This window comes from Salmo salar, chromosome 16 (genome assembly GCF_965601325.2).
Source record: "Salmo salar chromosome 16, fSalSal1, whole genome shotgun sequence".
Taxonomy (NCBI): domain Eukaryota; kingdom Metazoa; phylum Chordata; class Actinopteri; order Salmoniformes; family Salmonidae; genus Salmo; species Salmo salar.
In genome coordinates this window covers 43,691,307-43,714,351 of record NC_138306.1, presented here as the reverse complement: position 1 = coordinate 43,714,351, position 23,045 = coordinate 43,691,307, and the positions used below count along the sequence as shown (strand labels likewise).

General features: G+C 40.9%; 2 protein-coding genes across 4 annotated transcripts in view; both read left to right on the top strand.

Annotated features, from left to right (window-relative positions):
- The window catches only part of LOC106573960 (low-density lipoprotein receptor), a 31,664-nt gene extending 18,761 nt beyond the window's left edge, over nucleotides 1-12,903 (top strand). The window contains exons 6-14 of one of the 3 annotated variants that reach the window (XM_082962730.1): nucleotides 1,491-1,659; nucleotides 1,787-2,002; nucleotides 3,851-3,969; nucleotides 4,392-4,531; nucleotides 6,470-6,611; nucleotides 6,727-6,837; nucleotides 7,349-7,396; nucleotides 10,806-10,953; nucleotides 11,292-12,903. In XM_082962730.1, the coding sequence (XP_082818856.1) occupies nucleotides 1,491-1,659; nucleotides 1,787-2,002; nucleotides 3,851-3,969; nucleotides 4,392-4,531; nucleotides 6,470-6,611; nucleotides 6,727-6,837; nucleotides 7,349-7,396; nucleotides 10,806-10,953; nucleotides 11,292-11,355 (1,157 nt within the window). In that variant the 3' untranslated portion in view covers nucleotides 11,356-12,903. Of the gene's footprint in view, nucleotides 1-1,487; nucleotides 1,660-1,786; nucleotides 2,003-3,850; nucleotides 3,970-4,391; nucleotides 4,532-6,469; nucleotides 6,612-6,726; nucleotides 6,838-7,348; nucleotides 7,397-10,805; nucleotides 10,954-11,291 lie in introns of all 3 variants that reach the window. The other 2 variants (XM_045697273.2, XM_045697272.2) reach the window with 2 other exon arrangements.
- A 143-nt stretch (nucleotides 12,904-13,046) lies between these two features.
- On the top strand, nucleotides 13,047-17,968 carry LOC106573872 (potassium voltage-gated channel subfamily V member 2). The gene is made up of 2 exons (XM_014149288.3): nucleotides 13,047-15,424; nucleotides 16,358-17,968. Exons 1-2 carry the CDS (start codon nucleotides 14,147-14,149, stop codon nucleotides 16,634-16,636), a joined length of 1,557 nt encoding a protein of 518 aa, XP_014004763.1. The 5' UTR covers nucleotides 13,047-14,146; the 3' UTR covers nucleotides 16,637-17,968.
- Nucleotides 17,969-23,045: the final 5,077 nt, after the last annotated feature.

Genomic DNA, 23,045 nt, shown 5'->3' with positions numbered 1-23,045 from the left:
TCTACAGCTGCACCATTGAGAGCATCCTGACTTGTTGCATCACCGCCTGGTATGGCAACTGCTCGGCCTCTGACCGCAAGGCACTACAGAGGGTAGTGCATACGGCCCAGTACATGACTGGGGCCAAGCTTCCTGCAATCCAGGACCTCTATACCAGGCGGTGTCAGAGGAAGGCCCTAAAAATTGTCAGACTCCAGTCACCCAAGTCATAGACAGTTTTCTCTGCTACCACCTGGCAAGCGGTACCGGCGCGCCAAGTCTAGGTCCAAACAACTTAACAGCTTCTACACCCAGGCCATAAGACTCCTGAACAGCTAATCAAATGGCTACCCAGATTATTTGCACTGCTGCTCTTTAATTATTTGTTTCTCTTTTTTTATATAACACTTATTTTTCTTAACTGCATTGTTAGTTAAGTGCTTGTAAGTAAGCATTTCACTGTAAGTTTGCATTTCACCTGTTCGGTATTCGGTGCATGTGACAAATAACATTTGATTCTTCTTTGCACCAGGACTTAATGTACAATAAGATCTTTTAATATTTTCCTTTTGGATCTGGTTTCTGTCAAATTGTAACCCAGCTCAAATATTTACCAACCCACCTGCCCAAGGTAGGGAATTTACACTGTTTGACAGCTTCCTTTATCTAACAGGATTTTATTTGCATGTCAATGATTTACTGCAAGTAACTTTTTTTCTGCCCTTGTGAATGTGTGCGGAACAGAGGGCTTGAACAAGGGGTGTGTTGAGCGAAGCAGCAATTATTTTTGTGATCAGGGTTATTAATGATTGATTTTACTATTTCTCTAGTGAATAGGAAGTATAAGAAATCCAAATGTATTGTTCTCCAGCACCAGATCATGCAAGTTAGATCATTACCCTGGCAATGATTACCAGGCCTTTCATCTTTGTGAAGGGAGAATCAAGTATTTCCTTAAAGATACAATATGTAACTTTTTGTGCAACCCGCACAGAAAGTTATTTTTGAGAAATGTTATTTATGGATCTTTCATTCTCGTGGTATCTTTCATTCTCGTGGTAAGCAAGTCTGTGTGCTATTTCTATGCTTCCCGTTCCTAAGTTTCGTTTTTGCGTCTTTTATATTCAATTTTGAATACCAGCTGAAAATATTTTTGGTTATGGAAAAGATTTCAGTGGTTTAGATGGTACAAGGATTCTCTACACAATGAATGCTTGTTTTGTCACAAACTGAAATTAGGTGAACTATTAGAATTTTAGCAGCCAGGAAATGGCAGAGCAATTTCTGTGTAGTGCAACTTTTAAAAGAATAGAAAAACATGCACACTGCTCTTGCAAGTATCATAAGCTAATAAACAAAAGTAATATTGGCAAGAGCAGTGTACAAGTTTTTCTTTTGATGTACATATGTCTACCTTCATTGCTGCCCTTCTCTTCAATGTGCTTGTTGATGTAATTGTGTTATTCCTGTGTGAGTGGCTGGGACTGATTTTTGAGTGTACCTCCCAGGAGATGTGGCTCAGCTGGTGTTGAGCAGTTCTGAGGGGGTACGCTGGGTCAACACTGCAGGTATGGAGTACAGGGAGATGGCTGCTCACTTACTGGGACCAGGGCCTATGGCTGCCCTCACTGCAAACCGCACTCTCTACTGGGCAAGGCCTGGACAAGGATCTATCTACAGGTACACACCTCAGAGTTTAAAAACACTTTCTGAATCTGTCCCTTAATAATAGCATTAATGTTGACCACAGGTAATTTGCTCTGTGAAATAGGCCTAGATGTTAGTTTCACTTTGATCTATCCTGTAGGATCTCCATGGATGGGAAGCCCCTGGATCCTGTTCTGCTGTTGAAAAGCCATGGTGCTGTCCTAGGTCTGGCTGTGGACTGGATCCATGAGCATCTCTACTGGACTAACGCTGGCACTCACTCCATCGACGTGGCCCGCCTGGACGGCTCTGTACAACGCCTCCTGATAGGAGGGCTGGCCATGCCCACTGGAGTGGCTGTGGAGCCCTTGTTGGGGTAGGCTGGATTGGAGGTTCTCAATATTGGTCTTGAAGACCTACTGTATATTCACCCAGGCTTTTATTTCAACTCATTGTGCTTTAAAAAAACAAAAAAAAGCCTCAACTGCATAATCATATTCTAAACGGTATTTGTAAGAAATATTTGAAAAAATTCTCAATTTCAATATGGACTTGTTTTTTTGAAGCCTAAAATATAAATTAGTAGGCCGATCTAATTTGTGCTTGGTCTCCAACTTGCACGGGATTTCACAGGGTTTAGATTAGAGGTCGGACGATTTTATGATTTTTCAACGCCGATACCGATTACGGATTATTGGAGGACCAAAAAAGCAGATACCGATTAATCGGGCGACTGTTCTATTTTTATTTATAAAAAAATATATAATAAAAAATATATACATTTGTGATAATCACAATTACAACAATACTGAATGAACACTTTTTATTCTAACTTAATTTAATACATAGATTTTATTTAGTCTCAAATAAATAATTTGGTTTAAATAATGCAAAAACACAGTGTTGGAGAAGAAAGTAAAAGTGCAGTATGTGCCATGTAAAAAAGCTAACGTTTAGTTCCTTGCTCAGAACATGAACATATGAAAGCTGGTGGTTCAATATTCCCAGTTAATACGTTTTAGGTTGTAGTTTTTAAGGGAATTATGACGCGTCGACTATTTCTCTCTACACCATTGACTACTGGATGTTCTTACAGGCACTTTAGTATTACCAGCCTAATCTCGGGAGTTGATAGGCTTGAAGTTATAAACAGCGCTGTGCATCAAGCATTGCGAAGAGCTGCTGGAAAACGCAATAAAGTGGTGTTTGAATGAATGCTTACGAGCCTGCTGCTGCCTACCACCGCTCAGACTGCTCTATCAAATAGACTTAATTATAATAAACACAGAAATACGAGCCTTTGGTCATTTAATATAGTCAAATACGGAAACAATCATTTCGAAAACAAAACGTTTATTCTTTCAGTGAAATACGGAACCGTTCCGTATCTTATCTAACGGGTGGCATCCCTAAGTCTAAATATTGCTGTTACATTGTACAACCTTCAATGTTATATCATTATGTAAAATTCTGGCAAATTAATTACGGTCTTTGATAGGAGAAATGGTCTTCACACAGTTCGCATCGAGCCAGGCGGCCCGAACTGCTGCATATACCCTGACTCTGCTTGCACTGAACGCAAGAGAAGTGACACAATTTCCCTAGTTAATATTGCCTGCTAACATAAATTTCTTAACTAAATATGCAGGTTTAAAAAATATATAGTTCTGTGTATTGATTTTAAGAAAGTCATTGATGTTTATGGTTCGGTACATTTGTGCAACGATTGTCCTTTTTTCGCGACTGCGCTTTTGTTAAATCATCACCCGTTTGGCGAAGTTGAAGTAGGCTGTGATTCGACGATAAATTAACAGGCACCACATTGATTATATGCAACGCAGGACAAGCTAGTTAACCTAGTAATATCATCAACCATATGTAGTTAACTAGTGATTATGTGAAGATTGTTTTGTTTTATAAGATAAGTTTAATGCTAGCTAGCAACTTACCTTGGCTCCTTGCAGCCACAAGGTCCTTTTGACGCTGCACTCTTGTAACAGGCGGTCAACCTGCCACGCAGTTTTCTAGTGGATTGCAATGTAATCGGCGTCCAAAAAGGCAGATTACCGATTGTTATGAACTTGAAATCGGCCCTAATTAATTGGCCAACCTCTAATTTAGATAGACACTCAGATTGTTCAAAGTATATCTAGAATGCCCCCAGCAGAGATTTGGATGTCAATGCCAGATCCACTGTAGGCATGGAGAGCTTCTGTTTCCCTAGGCTCCTGTTCTGGGCAGAAGGTGGCAGCTCCCCCAGGATCGAGTGTGCTCTCCTGGATGGACAAGGCAGGCTGCCACTAATCACCTCAGCCATACGGAACCCAGTTGCCATCTCTCTGGGTACGTTTGGATCATCTTCTATGCATGTCTTATACAGATAAGTGTAAAGAACGTCACGCTACATGCGAGTACCACTTCCTACCTGATTCGGCTGAAACCCAGGACCTCTGCTTAGCTAGCACATGTGACCGCCCTCCCAAAGTGTCTTACCAGTCACGCAATGCGAAAAGCTAGCAATTGGCATTGAAATGGGGACACTTCAGGGTGAGGAGTAACTTTCACACATCTCCATGTGCTACGTAAGCACCACCAACTGGTTTTATATTTCTTGACGTGTAAGTGTTTGGCTTACTAGTTAGCAAAATGTAGTTTCATTTGGGATTTACAAAGACTGGTTTTGGTTATAAAAACAGTGATTTGATTGATAAGTACCACTAAAAAGTCACAATTGTGCAGAGTTGAATAGTGTGTTTTTCTGACAGACATGCCTCGACGACTCCTGTACTGGGTTGACTCAGGGATGCGCACCATCTCGAGGGTAGGGTTCGACGGGCAGCATCGCAAAACTGTGGTGGAGTCCAATGGATACCTGGACAGGCCCTTTGGATTGGCCGTCTTTGAGGTATAGACATCCAAATGACTAAGGCCTCATTCCAATCTGGAGACTGACCCCTGTTCCCTTCCCTGTTCCCTTTCCTCTTTGAAGACTCATGATAACAGATCTGAGAAGACTGTTAAGTGGGATGAAGTAGTACAAATTACTTACTTGCCATTACTTTAATGTTGCTTACACCTCATCGAGGACAGACTGAAGTAGAGCATGTTTCTGGTTTGGAATTGAGCCCCGATTTTTAAATAAATGTATGTGTGTAGGTAAAAAAATTAAGATATATATATCTCTTTATAAGGCGTGAGGGAGGGGGGAGGAGAAGAGAGGAGGGTATATGTTGTACACTGTGCTTTATGGTAAACTCCAGATTGCTATCAATGTGTGAAAGACTGAGGGCAAAAGAGGAGCCAGGGAGCGTGTGTTTCTGTGTGTGGCAGCAAACAACTATAAACAAGTAAGGGCAACAGCAGGCAGGTTCACACACTCATGATAAAGAACAGAACTTGGACCCCCCCCCCCCCCCCCCCCCCCCCACAGACACAGAAGGAGGAATCGCATGTGTGTATCTTATGCACTGTACATACAATACTAAATCTACAGTAGGCTATAAAAAAAAAACACTGCTGATTTTCCCCTGGCTAGAATCATGGGCAGCCATTTAGTGACCCATACAATTACCCACAAACAAATAATGTTTATAGAGTAGCACCCTGTATTATCTCCATATTCAACAGCGTTTAAGAAATATGTTACCTTCAACAGTGTTATCTTGTAATCAATCAATGTTTTTATGATTATTGGTGTCGTTAAAATGTTAGCTAACGGCTTAGCAATTAGCATGTTTGACATTTCAGTGGAAATACTACTGTTTCATACACGCTGCTGCTCATGGCTCCCTTACTTCTCTCTGTGTTTACTAGAGTGAACAGCCCATCCACTTCGTCAGTATAGTACTGAGAAGCAAAATGGAAGACCCTTTTAGTCATCTTGCCCAATATCAATAACGAGTCACATAAGTTGCATGGACTCACTGTGTGCAGATATTGAATATCCCTTTAAGCATGGTGAAGTTATTCATTATGCTTTGGATGGTGTATCAATACACCCAGTCACTACAAAGAAACAGGCGTGCTTCCTAACTCCAACACCAGAGCGGAAGGCAACCGCTCAGGGATTTCACCATGAGGCCAAATGGTGGCTTTTAAAAAGTTAGAGTTGAATGGCTGTGATAGGAGAACACTGAAGATAGATCAACAACATTGTACTTACTCCACAATATTAACCTAACTGACAGTGTGAAAAGAAAGATGCCTGTACAGAATAAAAATATTCCGAAACATGCATCCTGTTTGCAACAAGGCACTAAAGTAATACTGCAAAAAAATTGGCAAAGCAATTAACCTTTTGTCCTGAATACAAAGTGTTATGTTTCGGGGCAATTACAATACATTACTGAGTACCACTCGCCATATTTTCAAGCATATAGTGGTGGCTGCATCATATTGTGTGTATGCTTGTAATCCTTAAGGACTTGAGTTGTAGCTAAACACAGGCAAAATCCTAGAGGAAAACCTGGTACAGTCTGCTTTCCACCAGACACTGACAGATTAATTCACATTTCAGCAGGACAATAACCTAAAACACAAGGCCAAATATACACTAGAGTTGTTTACCAAGAAGACAGTGAATGTTCCTGAGTGGCTTAGTTACAGTTTTGGCTTAAATCTACTTAAATCTATGGCAAGAACTGAAAATGGTTGTCTAGCAATAATCAACAACCACAGAGGGAAAAATGACTTACTACGACTGTGGTTGTCTCCCCTAGCATTTGTAAGATGAATGCATTAATTGAGCGACTGCTAAATGACTGAAATGTAAAAGTTAATACACTCTGAAGTGTGGCATTCTGGATGTTGCCAAATGTTTGTTCACTGCTCTCACGTCTATCAGGGACATGTATACTGGAGTGAACAGGCCACCCACTCAATCTGTAGTGCTGACAAGCACAATGGCAGCCTCTTCAGAGTCATCCTGCCCAATATCGCTTTCCCTGGTGCCTTGGTTCTCATTCACCCAGTTCTTCAACCAAAAGGTTTGTCTTTCAGCCCATGGAGTGAACTGTGATAATGTTTCCAAGGCACAAACGTTTAGATTCAACCCCAGTTTGTCATGTCATTTGACTGATGGTATATCACTTATGTTTCCAGGCTCTGCTGTATGTGGAAATACCAGTAGAGTTTGTCCATATGAGTGTGTGCCAGACCTTTTCTCTGGAACAGGCTCTCCCAGCTTCACCTGCGTTTCTCCAACAGGTGGTGGTGAGTATGCGGAAGTGGATGAAGGGTGGTTATTAGCTAAAGGTTCAGTTCAGCAGTTTTTATCCCAATCAAATCATTTCTGGGTAACAATTAAGTTCCTTACTGTGCTTTTTGTTTTTAATAAATGGTCAAAAAGAAACATGGCTTCTTAGCGAAAAGCAATTTCTCAATCAAGAATTTTGCTATGACTGTCTGGCAGTGGTCTGAGTCGGGTGGTGAAAACTGAAAATTGGTCAGGCTGTCATGGGAAGAGCAAGTGCTCCTAATGTTTTTTGCTTATGAAGCACTTTGAGATTTCTATTATAAAATGCACTAATTTACTTTATTATTATTATTATTATTGTGTGTACAACATCTAGTATAACAATTGGCTCTTGTTCGCGAGGTTAGTAACAACGGCAAAAACATGAGCAGTACAAAACATTTTCCATTTAGTATATTTTATGCGATGTATTTCATTGCAGAATTGTTATTTAGCTTTTTTATATAGACGTTTCTCACCCACTTCCAGGCGCAGCGGTGTCTGATACCACCTACGCTGGAATCCTTTCACTTATAGGTGGGTTTTTAGCAATTAATCCATCATATTTAGATCTCTTATGGTGTATGTAATATATCTCATCTGTTGAACTGTACAAAAGATCATATCAATCAGATGTAAGGAAAGATTCAAATGATCTGTGATATAAATGTGTCGGTGCCTTATGGTTTATATAGACACAGCAGCTGTTTATATGCAAAAACAACTAACCCTTTGTTTTAAGGTACACATATTGGCCACTAATTTGTAGTTTATTAGTGTCTATATAAGTAGCTAATACAGCATTTTACAGTGCCTTTGGAAATTATTCAGACTCCTGACTTTTTCCACGTTACATTACAGCCTTATTCTATAATTGATTAAATAGGGTTTTTTTCTCTTTTTTTTTTAAATATTTTTTTTTACAAATGTATTTCAAATAAACTGAAATATCACATTTACATAGGTATTCAGACCCTTTACTCAGTGCTTTGTTGGCACACCTGTATTTGGGGAGTTTCTCCCATTCTTCTCTGCAGATCCTCTCAAACTTAGGGTCGTTGTTCTGTTGGAAGGTGAACCTTCGCCCCAGTCTGAGCGCTCTGAAGCAGGTTTTAATCAAGGATCTCGCTGTACTTTGCTCCGTTCATCTTTGCCTCGATCCTGACTAGTCTCTCAGTCCCTGCCGCTGAAAAACATCCCCACAGCATGATGCTGCCACCACCATGCTTCACCGTAGGGATGGTGCCAGGTTTCCTCCAGACGTCAAGCTTGGCATTCAGGCCAAAGACTTCAATCTTGGTTTCATCAGACCAGAATCTTGTTTCTCATGGTCTTAGTCTTTAGGTTCCTTTTGGCAAACTCCAAGCGTCTGTCATGTGCCTTTTACTGAGGAGTGGCTTCTGTCTGGCCACTCTACTATAAAGGCCTGATTGGTGGAGTGCTGCTGAGATGTTTGTCCTTCTGGAAGTTTCTCCCATCTCTACAGAGGAGCTCTGTCAGTGACATATCGCTGCCAAAGGCCATAATTGCTGCCAAAGGTGCTTCAACAAAGTACTGAGTAGTGTCTGAAAACTGAAATATCACATTTATAAGTATTTTGTTCTTAATAAATTAGCAAACATTTCTGAACTTGTTTATGGGGTATTGGGGTCATTATGGGGTATTGGGGTCATTATGGGGTATTGGGGTCATTATGGGGTATTGTGTGTAGATTGAGGGGGAGACTATTTAATACATTTTACAAAAAGGCTGTAATATAACAAAATGTGGAAAAAGTAAAGGTCTGAATTCTTTCTGACTGCATTGTACACTTTTTTATCTTAACTTTTTGACAACCAAGATTACAGTTTGGTTGTCAAAATTGTCCCGTGTGGCTCAGTTGGTAGAGCATGGTGTTTGCAATGCCAGGGTTGTGGGTTCAATTCCCACGGGGGACCGGTACGGGGAAGAATTTTTTTTTAAATGAAATGTATGCATTCACTACTGTAAGTCGCTCTGGATAAGAGCGTCTGCTAAATGACAAAAAAATAATAAAAAATAATTCTGAAGGCTACAGCATTGACCCGTTGAACCGGAACTTGGAAAGTGCCGTTAGTGACATGATACAGCGCACTGGCTGGCTCGTGTGTGTGGTGTGGCAATGCACTACCATTTTGAGTGCAGCACATTGGCAGTACTTGCTGTGACTTGTAGTGTAGTGCAGCGCATCCTGTGCCAAAAATGAATTGACAATACAAATCATTGCGTGGCCAGATAGAAATGTCACGGGCCGAATTCGGCCAATGGCCCTTGTTTGACACGTGCCTTAGTTCCACATTAGTCTGTTTCTTGTAATAAAGAAATGTACACACCAAACAAAAATATCAATGCAACATGTAAAGTGTTGGTCACATGTTTCATAAGCTGAAATAAAATATCCCAGAAATGTTTCATATGCACGAAAAGCTTATTTCTCTCATTGTGTATACAAATTTATTTACATCCCTGTTAGTGAGAATTTCTCCTTTGCCAAGATAATCCATCCACCTGTCAGGTGTGGCATATGAATAAGATGATTAAATAGCATGATCATTACACAGTACACCTTGTGCTGGGGGCAATAAAAGGCCACTCTAAAATGTGCAGTTGTCACACAATACCACAGATGTCTCAAATTTTGAGTGAGCATGGAATTGGCATGCTGACTGCAGAAATGTCCACCAGAGATGTTGCCAGAGAATTGAATGTTCATTTCTCTACCATAAGCTGCCTCAAGTCATTTCAGAGAATTTGGAAGTACGCCCAACTGGCTTCACGACCGCATGTATAGCGTCGTCTGGATGAGCGGTTTGCTGATGTCAACGTTGTGAGCAGAGTGCCCCATGGTGGGGTTATGGTATGGGCAGGTATAAGCTATGGACAACAATTGTATTTTATCAATGGCAATTTGAATGCACAGGGATACCGTGACCAGATCCTGAGGCCTATTGTTGTGCCATTCATCCGCCTTTATCACGTTTCAATATAATAATGCACAGCCCCATGTCGCAAGGATCTGTACACAATTCCTGGAAGCTGAACATTTTCCAGTTCTTTTATGGCCTGCATACTCACCAGACATGTCACCCATTGAGCATATTTGGGATGCCCTGGATCGACATGTACGACAGCGTGTTCCAGTTCCCGCCAATATCCAGCAACTTCACACAGCCATTGAAGAGTGGGACAACATTCCACCGGCCACAACAGCCTGATCAACACTATGTGAAGGAGATGTGGCGCTGCATGAAATAAATGGTGGTCACACTAGATACTGACTGGTTTTCTGATCCATGGCCCAATTTTCTTTTGGGGGGGGGGGGGGGCGGCGGCGGCGGCGGCTATCTGTGACCAACAGATACATATCTGTATTCTCCAGTCATGCGAAATCCATAGATTAGGGCCTAATTTATTTATTTCAATCAACTGATTTCCTTATGAACTGTAACTCATTAAAATCTTTGAAATTCTTATGTTATATTTTTGTTCAGTATATTAATGTCTATATTACGGATTGGCCAGTAACACATGATTTTGAATTTGAACACTTAATTAAGGCCTAATATATTGATCGCTTGGGACTGACAGTTCTATCTGCATTTTGGTCAGAATTTCATTATTGACAGCCTTGTTCTATTACATTTTCTCTACCAATATAGTACTCAAAATACCCCCGTTAATGTTCAAAAGAATACAAGATAAAAATCTGACACTATTCAAACCAATGAAGGTTTCTGAACTTTAAAGCCAATTATCGCTGAATCATCTTTTTGCAGATAGAACCTTAAAATACAAAGCTCTCGATGGCTAATAAGACATACGTATTAACTTATTTACATGCACATTTAAACTATAAATTAGTGGTAGTACTTTATTTTATTTTTTATATAAAATCCTACCTCAACTAACTGCTCTATGTTCTGCCCAGTGGTCCTGAGTGTGCTGTTGGTGGGGGGGGGCGTTGTGGTGGTGGAAGGATGTTTTCAAGCCCTCCAGGACACTCACCTTCCAAGATTTCTCCCTGAAAGAGTCCCAGGATCCACTCATACATGGCCCCTGAGACTTGTCCTGTCAAGGTAAGCCCTGCCAATGAACAGGATGAGTCAGTGGGCTTTTTCACGACAGTATGACGGGGGGACAATTTCCTCAGTGAAGCGTCTATGGGTAATTTTTACTTTTAATCGATGTAGCAATTGAAGGCATTTTAATACAATTTATTACTTGACATTATGAGCAATGTCTGTTTTTAATGAAATTCAATCAAGTTCAGTTTTAACTTCTATTTAAGGGATTCCTGTTAAAACCGATATAGATCTCAATGGGAATGAAGAATAAATGAAATAATTTGATAAAATTGGGTTACCTTAAATTAATAAAGGATGAATTAAATGAATGTAATCTAATTGACTCCAAGGACCCTGGTGTCTCGAAACCGTGCCTCACCTGACAGACTGCCCTCTGTTAAAGGGCTTAAGTGAAGAATGTGATCTATATGCTTAGTATACAGCCATCTCCTCCATCAGGACACCCTGCTAAAGCTGGACTTGGACTGCAACTGAGTGTCCCAAGTCACTTGCGTAAGAGACCGGTGTCCAGCAGTGCTCCCGCTTGACTGTGGCTCTCCACTTCAGTTTCAATGAAGGCTAGAAAATGACTTGTACTATTGACTTTTTTTCCAGTCATTGATTTTCCTGACTTGACTGTAATTGAATTAGAATTGACCCTAGCCTTGGTGGTCCTCATGCATATCAGTTATTTAGCTACAGATGGACACCTCTGCCTATGTGGGGTACTGTATCCCTCATGCATACACTTTCATTGTGACATCTGTGTCCTTTTGCACTCAGTTGACTATGTCCAAAGTTTCGTAATTCATATTTGGACTAATATGTAGATACATTGTATGTATATATAAATCACTCCACATTTGATACAGTGTATGCAAAACAATGTACCAGCCTTACAACTGAACCAGCCATACACAGAGACATGGGTTGTACATTCTGCTCCTAGTTACATGCATCTCTGCTCTTATCTGGTGTTTGGGGATCAACTGAAGTTGAGGTGTGTTTTAATATAAAATGGCAACAAGGGAGTAGAATGTGGCTCTGATGTTGAAGTAGAGAATTCACTTAACACTGTAATTTAGTCTTTTTTTTTTTACTGGTCTGTATTGTTTAGATCAGTTGCTATGCCTTCATTGAAAAACAATTGTTTGCCTTTGTTTGATTATTGTAAATTATTTGTTGTCCTGTGTTTAATCTTAGAAAAAGAATGCCTTTCTTTGGATTCTTAACTACAGAGTGAGCTGTATTTATGTTTTGAAGTGAGGTTCTATTTATTTTTGGAAGGACTGCTGTTATTGAAGCATGACAATTTTTGTGGTTACTTTTGAATAGTCTTTCAGTTCATCTTTACTTGTTGAGTTTATTTAATTGAAATGGAATGAAAAATAGTTTTCTCCATATTCATGAGGTGATTTCATTAACTAATATGCTATCTTTCATGGTTGGCTATTAATATCATATCCTATCACCTTAATTGATAAAAGGCTTGATCCTGCTTTTGCAATAATGGCAATACATTTTGAATGTACAATTGCTTTGTAATGTGGTTGCCTTTAAACCAGGCATGACAAGAATTAATTCCCTTACTTCCTTTTTTAGTTCAGATCAAGGAAAATGAACAAGGTAATAAAGCATTGTAAAGCGATCACCTAGAGTAGTACTTTTATTATCACAGGGCAGTTAAACGTCAAACATTACCATAGTTTAGCCCACTCATGCATGGCTGTCTTTTAAATGTATAGCCTTAGGTGACTGTTGGACTTTTGACCTCAATTCTTCTGAGGCGATAGGGCATCCAGGTTAAGTAGTTTTCTGATGATGTACAATCAGGTCCAGTAGAGTGGATTACGGTGGTGGGGATTACTGAATGATTGAATGAATGATTGACCTCATTGTTCTTAATTTATTTACCTGTATAAATAAAGGTGAAATAATAAACAAATAACAAATTGGCTCCAATGACTGCTATGCTATCTATGGCTGCATTCTGTCCCTCATCTTGCCACAAACTGAAACTGTCAACTACAATGTTCCCAGTTAGAATTAAATTAGAGCAGATTATTATACCATTTCCATTATTCAAATCTGAATAAAGAAAATTCATCGGCCATTGATTGAGGAAGATTGGTTAACTGGTTCAGGATGTGAAACGTCATTGGGTGAGAGAACAATTCAGTGAGTGTAAGAGAAATGACTTGTGGCCCCGTTCAGACACAACCCCTAGCCCCTACACTAGGCTCTGGGATCTGACTGGCCCTGTTCAGATGCATCTCCTAGTTCCTACACTAAGAACTTGTGTAGATCTGAAAAGAATGGATATGTTTCAGCAAGAAGGCACACGTTCCTCCTTAGCCTAATCAGAGAGCAAAGTGGATCTGGCATCTACCATGTTCTGTACAAGTGTATTTTATGACCTGTAATGAGTTTCAAATGACAATTTCTGTGGAAACAGACAAACTTACCTTCTCACTACCAAATTGCTTAAACCTATCCACTATTGGATTAACATGAAGTGTCTAGGAAGTAGAGACGACATGGGTTGGTTCTGGATGGAAACCACATTTCTTTAAAAAGAGCTGTTGACAAAGTGTTAGTGACAGCCTTCTGCAAGTGTTGAAGCCAGCGTCCTCTTCCAAGTTCGAAATCTCCAAATGAACGTGTGCACTAATCTCCCCTTGTCCCTCCTATTTATAACTGCTTTAAGAAAGAGGAAGGGCAGCAATGAGATTAGATCAGAGCCTCTTGGATCTTCTGCTCAAATGACTTTTACTCTTCTTCCCCACATAACGGTCCTCATCAGGGGAAGAAAAGGAGGCTTTGTTCTTCCCCTTGTTGACCATTGGACTTACAGGACCACAACTGAGAAGTACTGCACGAAGTAATGCCACTGAAGGGGATAACTGGGCCTAGATGATTTTTATAAGACGCTTCGGGTGGCTCGGCAAGGTGCACTGAGTCGATGGAGCTTTTTTTCCGGCAGTGTTTCCTCCCTTGTTCTTCTGTTAACGTCTGATGAAGACTGCACCCTGGTTGATACGACTCGCACTTCTGAGTGTTGAAACTGAGTAAATTCCCTTTGTGTTTTCAAAAATTATTGTGCGCTATTCTTACATTGTTAACCCATTTGGGACTGGTTGGTTTCTATGCACAATTAAAAGCCAGCACTCACAGAAAACCAACAAAAGTGTCTTGAAAGTGTATCATGGATGCCAATAGTGCTCAGCTAAAGACTAAGCTGAAAGAGCGACGCTCAACCATCAATGTGCTGGGAGCCAGTTTCTCACAGACCATTGAGGAAGAAAAGGCCTTCTATTTCTCCCAGGGCAGATCTGTTAAGCCATGGAACTCTATGGAACACCTGGACAGCCCTGCTCCTGAGGGCCAGATCCCAAGACACCAAAAAGAGACGCTGAGACCACAACAGAACATAAACATAAACGTAGGGGGAAAAGTCTTTCACATTCCCAAGAAGATGGCCGTCAGATTCCCTCGCACACGGATAGGCTCCTTGGCCCTGTGCACAGACCGCGTCAAACAGCTCACTCTGTGCGATGACTACTCGGTGCTCACCAACGAGTTCTTCTTTGATCGCGACCCAACTTTCTTTTACTACATCTTTCACTTCTACAGCAGCGGTGTTCTGTGGGTGATGCAGGAACTGTGCCCTATCAACTTCGAGGAGGAGATGCAGTACTGGGGCCTGAGCTGGAATGACACCCAGCGCTGTTGCCGTATCCTGTTTGAGGAGAAGGTGGATGAACTCCGGGACAATCTGAAGGTGGAAAAGGAACTCTTAGCGGAGATCGAGGTAAAGCATGATGAGGAAGGCTACAAGACCATGTTCCTGGGTGGAATTCGCAAAGACCTCTGGGACCTGATGGAAAACCCTTACTCCTCGCTGTCGGCCAAATCCTTTGCAGTTTTCTCTAGCCTCCTGGTGCTCATCTCCATCGTGGCTATGACCCTCAACACTGTGAAGGAACTGAGGACCCACACCCTCTCTGGCAAGACCTACCTGGAATGGGTAGAGATTTTCTCCATTCTCTTCTTCACATTCGAGTACTTCATGCGCCTTGTTACCACTTGTGACATAAAGCACTTTGTCAAAAGCTCCCTGAACTTGGTGGACCTGGTGGCCGTCATGCCCTACTTTATCCAGCTGATATTTGAAGCGTTTGCCAACGTGGAGGACCTCAGTGCCCAGGAAGATCTCAAAACCCTGTCTCGTGTCAGCAAGGTCAGCAAAGTGCTCAAAGTTGTCAAGCTGATGCGCATCTTTCGCATCCTGAAGCTGGCCCGCCACTCCACCGGCATGAGGGCGTTTGGGTTCACCCTGCGCCAGTGCTACCAGCAGGTGTGTTGCCTTTTCCTCTTCATCGCCATGGGCATTTTCATGTTCTCTGCCCTCCTGCATTCGGTTGAACGTGATGTCGAAGGCTCTCCATTCAGGAGTATTCCTGATACCTGGTGGTGGGCGACGGTGAGTACCCAGACTTGAATGTAAATTATACTATGTATGTAGCTTTTGGTTGACTTACTTGACTTTGTCCTTGATGCTACATCTAGCCTTAAAACAATACAACATAAATAACAATACAACATAAATACCGTTTTTCATATTGTTGAGAAATAACCAACACTCCCTCTGTAGTTACATACTCAGCATAGGGGTGTTACTTCCTCCCCCAATTATCTTTTGACATATAAAATGACAATGGGCATATTGGACACCAACAGGGTGTATTGCGTACGGATGTTATTTCCTCCCCTAATCGTCTCTTGCCCCTATATAAAACCCATGAGAACTAATTTCAAACCAGCATTTCTCTTGTGTGACAACAGAGAAGCATATCATGTTTGTGTGCGGCCCAATGTACTGTATATCAAGTTTAGATTCAGATTAAATACTTAAAGGATTAGTTCTCTCTGATGTAATCCTAGTACATGTGAAATACAAACTGAGTTGCAATTATACTGTTCTTGTCACGGCATTTTGGACTTGTGGGGAAAGTTGAAGGCCAGTATTTTGATGCAGATCCTCATGGATCATTTGATATGTATTACACAATTGCGCAACTTCCCAATTTTTTCCATTCACTTCCTTTTTTAGTCTCTATTGTATTGAAGCTGACATTGCATACCATTTCCGCCTCCCTATGCTAAGAGGAATTTTTCAGGGACAAGTTTAATTTTACCATTAGCTCTAAGGGACAAAACAAAAGGTCAAAACAAGACATCACAAATAACACAACCAACGTAAATGACAGTAATGTTAATACTTCAATCTTGAGACTTCCTTCCACGCTATCTTCACTACTGTTATAACCATAGTGTCATTATTAACATAAAACATGTTGACAATGACAGAAGAAGGCAAGCTCTGAGAGTGTGTCCCTCTAACCCTGCATTACAGGTGAGCATCTCCCAAGTGGGTTATGGGGACGTGGTGCCCGTATCCCTTCCTGGCCGCGTGGTGGCATTCTCCTGCATCTTCTTCGGCATCATTCTCAATGGCATGCCCATCTCTCTCCTCTTCAACAAGTTCTCAGACTACTACGCCAAGCTCAAGTACCAGGAGTCCACCTCAACCAGCGTGAAACGCCGCTTGATGCTCAAGGCCCGTCTCCGTCGCAAACTGGACGTGTGCTTCAATCCCTCTATGGGCGACCTGGAGGAAGGCAGGAGCCACTGAGCTCTAGACAGGATGTACTTTTTTGACATTGCAGGGGGTATTTCAAGACTTCTCTACCAAATCACCAGTGGGGAATGGTCTGGACTAATAGGAGTGAAATGGAGCTAACGATAAGGACGGGGGACACAAAAAGCAGACTCATAGAAAGGATGTACAAGGGAGGATGTGGGTGTCACCCTATGTTAGGGACTGACACTGCGATCTTGAGCAATTTCCTGTTACTGTAGAGCAGTTCCTGTAAAAGTCAATGGTATGTGGTGTTATGTGCATAGTGTGTTTAAGCGCGCAGACCAGAGGGTTGTAAGTTACAGTACATTGTAAATGCAGTATACCATGTTGCAATCTTTGCTCTATTTACTTGCACAAATATAAAGATGATTCTTGTCATAGTCTATCATGTCCATGACTCTTATCGTTGCTTATCATAAGCATGTGTAATCTTTATGAATGTATATACATATATATTTGTACTATTCTATTTAAACACTTCATTGAACACAGTCAAATCGCAAGAGTTAATTTAACTCATATGGTGTCAAATGTAACACTATATGGTCCCACCCACATTTTGTGTTAAAACTACTCTGGTCATGGTGTTGATATTTTTGGAGTTAAAACGACAATTGTGTAAATATCCAACTCTCAGAGTTGCTTAAATTTAACTCAAATTTTACACTTTTCTGTGTTTGGAATTAACAATCAACTACAGCAGAGTACATTTCTCTTTCAGTTTACTTCCTTTGAGTTATAAGGGTGTGAAGCCTTATTTGAATATTTCTTAGTGTCGCATTATATGCTGGTTTGTAATGTGATATCCAATCTCTGTTGGAAACCCACTTACAGGAAGATGTCCAGCACTTTTACATCACTCACAACTTGCATTTAGAATGCCTGACGGAGTAGAGAAGAAAATGCAGTATATGAAGACTAGCGATGGGTTCTTTTGCGAACGAACTACTCTTTTTATTTATTATTATTATTATTTTTTTTTAACGGCTCTTTTTGTCCGAACTCAACGATTTGAACACCTGTAACTGCTATTTCCTGCAACCTAGAGCAAAAAAATTGCCATATGTGATAACAAATAGTTATTTTAAGAAGGTGGTGGTGGTGGGGCTCAGATTTCTTTTCATTTTTGAACACCTGGTCATTTATGGCTAGCTAAGTTATCAAGCTAGCTACGTTAGCTAAGCAGTTGTGTTGTCGAATATGATCATTATTGGCCTCATTCCACTTTTTAGTACAACCATTCATGAGAAATTGTTCACCTATATTTGAACATCGTCTACAATTAGTGTCATCTTCAATTAAAATATTAACTTCCCCGGTAAATCTATAATGCCTTAGGCTCTTTTCCCTCTGTCTCGACTGTAACCCCAGACCCATTCTCTATAACGTTAGCGGCGGGCTCATTCTCATGTGGTGTTGACAAAGGTCCAACAGCAGAAGCGCTGGGCAAAATATCAGTGGCTGTGGATGCCACTGCAAAAACAGCTGAGTTACATCTGTGGGCATTAGCTAGCTAGCTAGCTAGCTAGCATGATCTAGCTAATGTGAGCTAGCTAACCAACATGCATTGTTTGTGGCATGCCACGATCCTGCTTACTTTATATCTGACATTCCGCTACTGTAGCTAGCTAGATAATAATAGTTAATGATAATTGTAGTTAGCTGCATTTTACACTTAGCTAGCTAACCAACTAGGCAGTTACCAGACACTCACTCGATCAGAAAAGTATGGTAAGTTACAAACTAGACATTGCGTTAGCCAACATCGGCTGACTCCTTCTTGCCTACTCCTGTCTATAGGTCTTCTTCTAGATTCAAAACAATATGGCTGTAGTCAGGTACTTCATTGTCAGAAGAAACCCAATCACACACTGCCATCTAGTGCAGTCAAAAAGTTTTCCATAAGCTCATCGTTCCAAAAGTATTCACCTGAATCTTCGTCAAGCATGGACAATGTTCTAGTTCATATTTTTATGGTGCACGTGCAGTCCAGAAGTATATAATCGATTTAATCTCGATTAAAGATGTAGTAAAAGAAAATCTTAATGTCAGATTGAAAATATAAGTGACTTAACAGATTCATACATATACATGCACTACTCATTGTTTTTTAGGGGGGGTTATAATGAAACATGTCCTTTAAGTCTGTTCTCAGGTGGTGAGTCGGGTAGTCCTGGGGGTCGGGGGGCAGATGAAGGGTGAGACTCTTGCAGCTATTGGTAGATGGCTTCACTTTGTTTTGAAAGGAGGCCAGAAAACTGTCACAGAGGTCGGTGTTGATTGTGAGAGAGGGTTTGTCCAGTGGGCGGAGAAGTTTGTTGATGGTTGAGAAGAGCAGTATTGGGTTTCTGATATAGAATTTTGTTATCAATGTTCATAAACTTCAATTAATCTACTAGGTCTGCAACCCAGAGTTTGTAAAGTTCTGGTTTAAATAAAACAGAATTCCCAGTTTACAAGAGTCAAATCAATGTTTATTCACGAGTACGCTCTGAAGTCCACTATACAAAGACATCCATTTTATAGTTTACTCATTACTTACGCACATACATCCACACAAACATTAAGGAGAGTAATGTTCTTCTCCAGAACTCTTACAACTGTATATCACTACCCTGCCGCCAGTTTTATTCCTCTGAGATTAGAAAAACCTTGCAGGGTACTCCCTTTCATATAAACTCTGAGTTCTAGCTAGGTCGGTTCAAACATAGTTTAATGGTTCTCGGTGTTTTCTTAAGCACACACACACACATTCCTCTCTTTCCCAGTCCAACCTAGTTAAACTTATGTTTAACATTTTAATTATTCATTATACATGCTACATAAACTATATCACTAATAGTTAGGTTTCAGGGTAGAATTATTTAATCATTATCTTTAAACATAAATTATTTTATCAGTTTCCTTGTTCATTCCTTATGATGTTGGAGAAATAGGCAGATTTTATTGTGGCAAATGAGTCCTTGTAAATGTGATTTTTTTTTGTAGGCCTCCTTATGGATGATGAGCCCTGTCTGTTTGTAGAGCTGTTCTTGTTGTCATCCTTTGGCTTTCATGGCAGGAGGGTACCCTGGCGTTGGGATGTTGGAGACCACCCTTATTTTAAGGGGGGCCAGAACATCCAGGTGGGAGGAGAGCTTGCTCACTGTTGTAATGAGCCACCAGGTCAATCACTGAGGATACATTAGGGTCAGTGGTGTCATGTGATTGCAGTATATCCATTAGGTCAGCAGTGTTAGTCCTTTTGATATTTCTGTAGGAAATTGTGCACTTGTTGGTAGGCTTGGGCACACACTGAACAGTATGGCCTTGTGGTCAGAGATGGGTATGTCCAGACCTGAGATGTTGGAGGGAGCCGTGGCAGTTGTGCACACAAGGGGAAGTACATTGGTGGGGTAGTTGACATGCTGTGTGAAGTTGAAGCAATCCAACAGGGCCATAAAGTTTCTGGCAAAAGCACATCCATCAGAGTCCACATCAATGTTAAAGTCCCCTAGCAATCGTGTGGCAGGACACAAGGAACAGACCGATGTTAGGCACACGCCTAACTCAGAGAGGAAGAATAGAGGTTTTAGGTGGCCGGTAAATTAGTACTATAAACAGTGGTTGAGGGCCAGATATTGTACAGGCTATGCATTGAAAGGAGGTTACCTGCAATACAGGTGTGACTTTGATCTTCAAGTCAGACCAATGAAGGACAGCAAGCCCACCTATGACCCACAGCATGAGGTTTGTCAAGGTAAACAGCCAAATGTTGCTTGGTTAAGCAGGTAATAGCAATTGGGTGGTTGCATGGCTCTATTAGGCACAGAACATCAATACATTTGTCCACAATATCACTGATGAGTAGGGCTTGGTTGTTCAGGGAACGAGTATTAAAAACCACAAAATTGCCAGGTGACTGGCGAATGAAGTGGGGACTGGCGAGTGGGCTTGGATGGCCCGGCATTTGGGCAAGGTTACTAAATTGCTGAGGTCAATACAACATTCAGCTGCGAGAGGGGAAGACGGAGACACAGTTCTGTGTGGACTCTTTTGGCTTATGAGTGGATTTAGTACCACCTTGCAGTCTTGTTGGATTTTTCCCCCGTAGGATTCCAAGTTGAGGACCCGTTTGGGTTCCTTACTAAGGGTTTGTTTAATCCTCTTGAAACTACGATGGAATCCTGAGTAAAAGATGTGTGTCCCCCATTCCTGTACTTTGTAGTCCTCCAGGAGATAATAGGTTAATCACTTCAATGCAGGTGTTCAAAGCAGGTATTCAATGCAGGAATTCAAAAGAAAACAATCAGCTGGCTCTAGACTTTGTTGATGGCAAAAAGTCAAATTTCTCATCCACTTTCAACATTGAGGTTAAAAAATGACTAGATTAAAACGATCAGTAATTGATGAGCTACTCAAAAACAAAAGGTTATTTAAGAAAAATGCACCTTAAAAATCTCAACTATAAATTGCTAATACAATTATCTCGGCGTGCTTCATTCTATAGCTAGAAGACTCCTGATATCTCCAGGCAGTGGGAACCCTGGGGGCCTTCAGAGAAGGCCTAATGATTTATAAAACATTTATATACAGTACCAGTCAAGTTTGGACACACACTCATTCCAGGGTTTTTTTTTATTTTAATTTTCTCTATTGTACAATAATAGTGAAGACTTCAAAACTATGAAATAACATATGGAATTATGTAGTAACCAAAAAAGTGTAAAACAAAATATTTTATATTTGAGATTCTTCAAAGTAGCCACCCTTTGCCAATAGTGTGCAAAGCTGTGAAAGGCATTCTCTCAACCAGCTTCATGAGGTAGTCACCTGGAATGCATTTCAATTAACAGGTGTCCCTTGTTAAAAGTTAATTTGTGGAATTTCTTTCCTTCTTAATGTGTTGGAGGATTGTATATTGCGACAAGGTAGGGTTGGTATACAGAATAGAAGTCCATATTATGGCAAGAACAGCTCAAATAAGCAAAGAGAAACAACAGTCCATTACTTTAAGACATGAAGGTCAGTCAATATGGAAAATTTCAAGATCTTTTAAAGTTTCTTCAGTTACAGTGCAGTCACAAAAAACATCAAGAGCTATGAAGAAACTGGCTCTCATGAGGACCGCCACAGGAAAGGAAGACTGAGTTACCTGCTGCAGAGGATAAGTTCATTAGAGTTACCAGCTTCAGAAATTGCCAAATAAATACTTCAGAGTTCAAGACACATCTCAACATCAACTGTTCAGAGGAGACTGCATGAATCAGGCCTTCATGGTTGAATTTCTGCAAAGAAACCCCTACTAAAGGACACCAATAAGAAGAAGAGACTTGCTTGGGCCAAGAAACACAAGCTTTGGACATTAGACCGGTGGAAATCTGTCCTTTGGTCTGATGAGTCCAAATTAAAGATTTTTGGTTCCAACGGCCATGTGAGACGCAGAGTAGGTGAATGGATGATCTCTGGATGTGTGGTTCCCACTGTGAAGCATGGAAGAGGAAGTGTGATGGTTTGGGGGTGCTATGCTGGTGACGATGTCAGTAGAGGAAGAGCGGAGAGAGACTGCAATTCGATTAGAAGGGAATAAGCAAACAATGAAACTTTTAATCGGTGTGGCTGCGGTTCAGCACGGCTGTACTGTGACTGGGTCAGAGATGGTAGGAGATAGTGATGGAGAAGAAAGTGAAGCAAATCTGGAGCATAGCGGTACAAATAATGGGAGAATAGGAAAGAGAAAAAGAAAGCGGGAGACGTCTATGGAGGCGGCGATGAAGAAGAAAAGGAAGTTTGAGGAGAGCAACATTTTCCAACACCAGTGGCATTTCGGAGGTAGAGAGTTCTAAGGAGTAAGGGCAAGATCAGTGGCGGTTCTAGACCATTTCAACTGGGGGGGCCAAGCTGGGGCCAGTTGTACTGTTAGAGGGGCCAGTTACATTAGACGTTGTTGTCATATCGTTTTCTTCACTGCACTGCAGGCATTAGCAGGCAAAAGACCATGTTCATAATCATTCAACAATTTTTTAGCATTTTCTGTCTAATAACGGATGTAAAAAAAGAACGATAGCAAAAATTAGTTATGTAAAAATGATTTCATACTCCACATTTAGGGGGGCCACAAGGGGGCCCAAAATTGTTGTCACAGGGGCACTGTACTCATGCAGATATTACACATACTCTGTAGTGTACTTGTGGGTGTATCCTCTCACTTGGATTGTGCTTCCAGAAGCTATACAATTAGGGTCAGGTTGTCAGGTTGGCTAACGTAATATATAAGTACTAGAGGTCGACCGATTAATCGGAATGGCCGATTTTAATTAGGGCCGATTTCAAGTTTTCATAACAAGCGGTATTTTTGGACGCCGATTTTTTTTAATTTTAATTTTATTTTTTATATATATATATATTATTTTTTTTATTT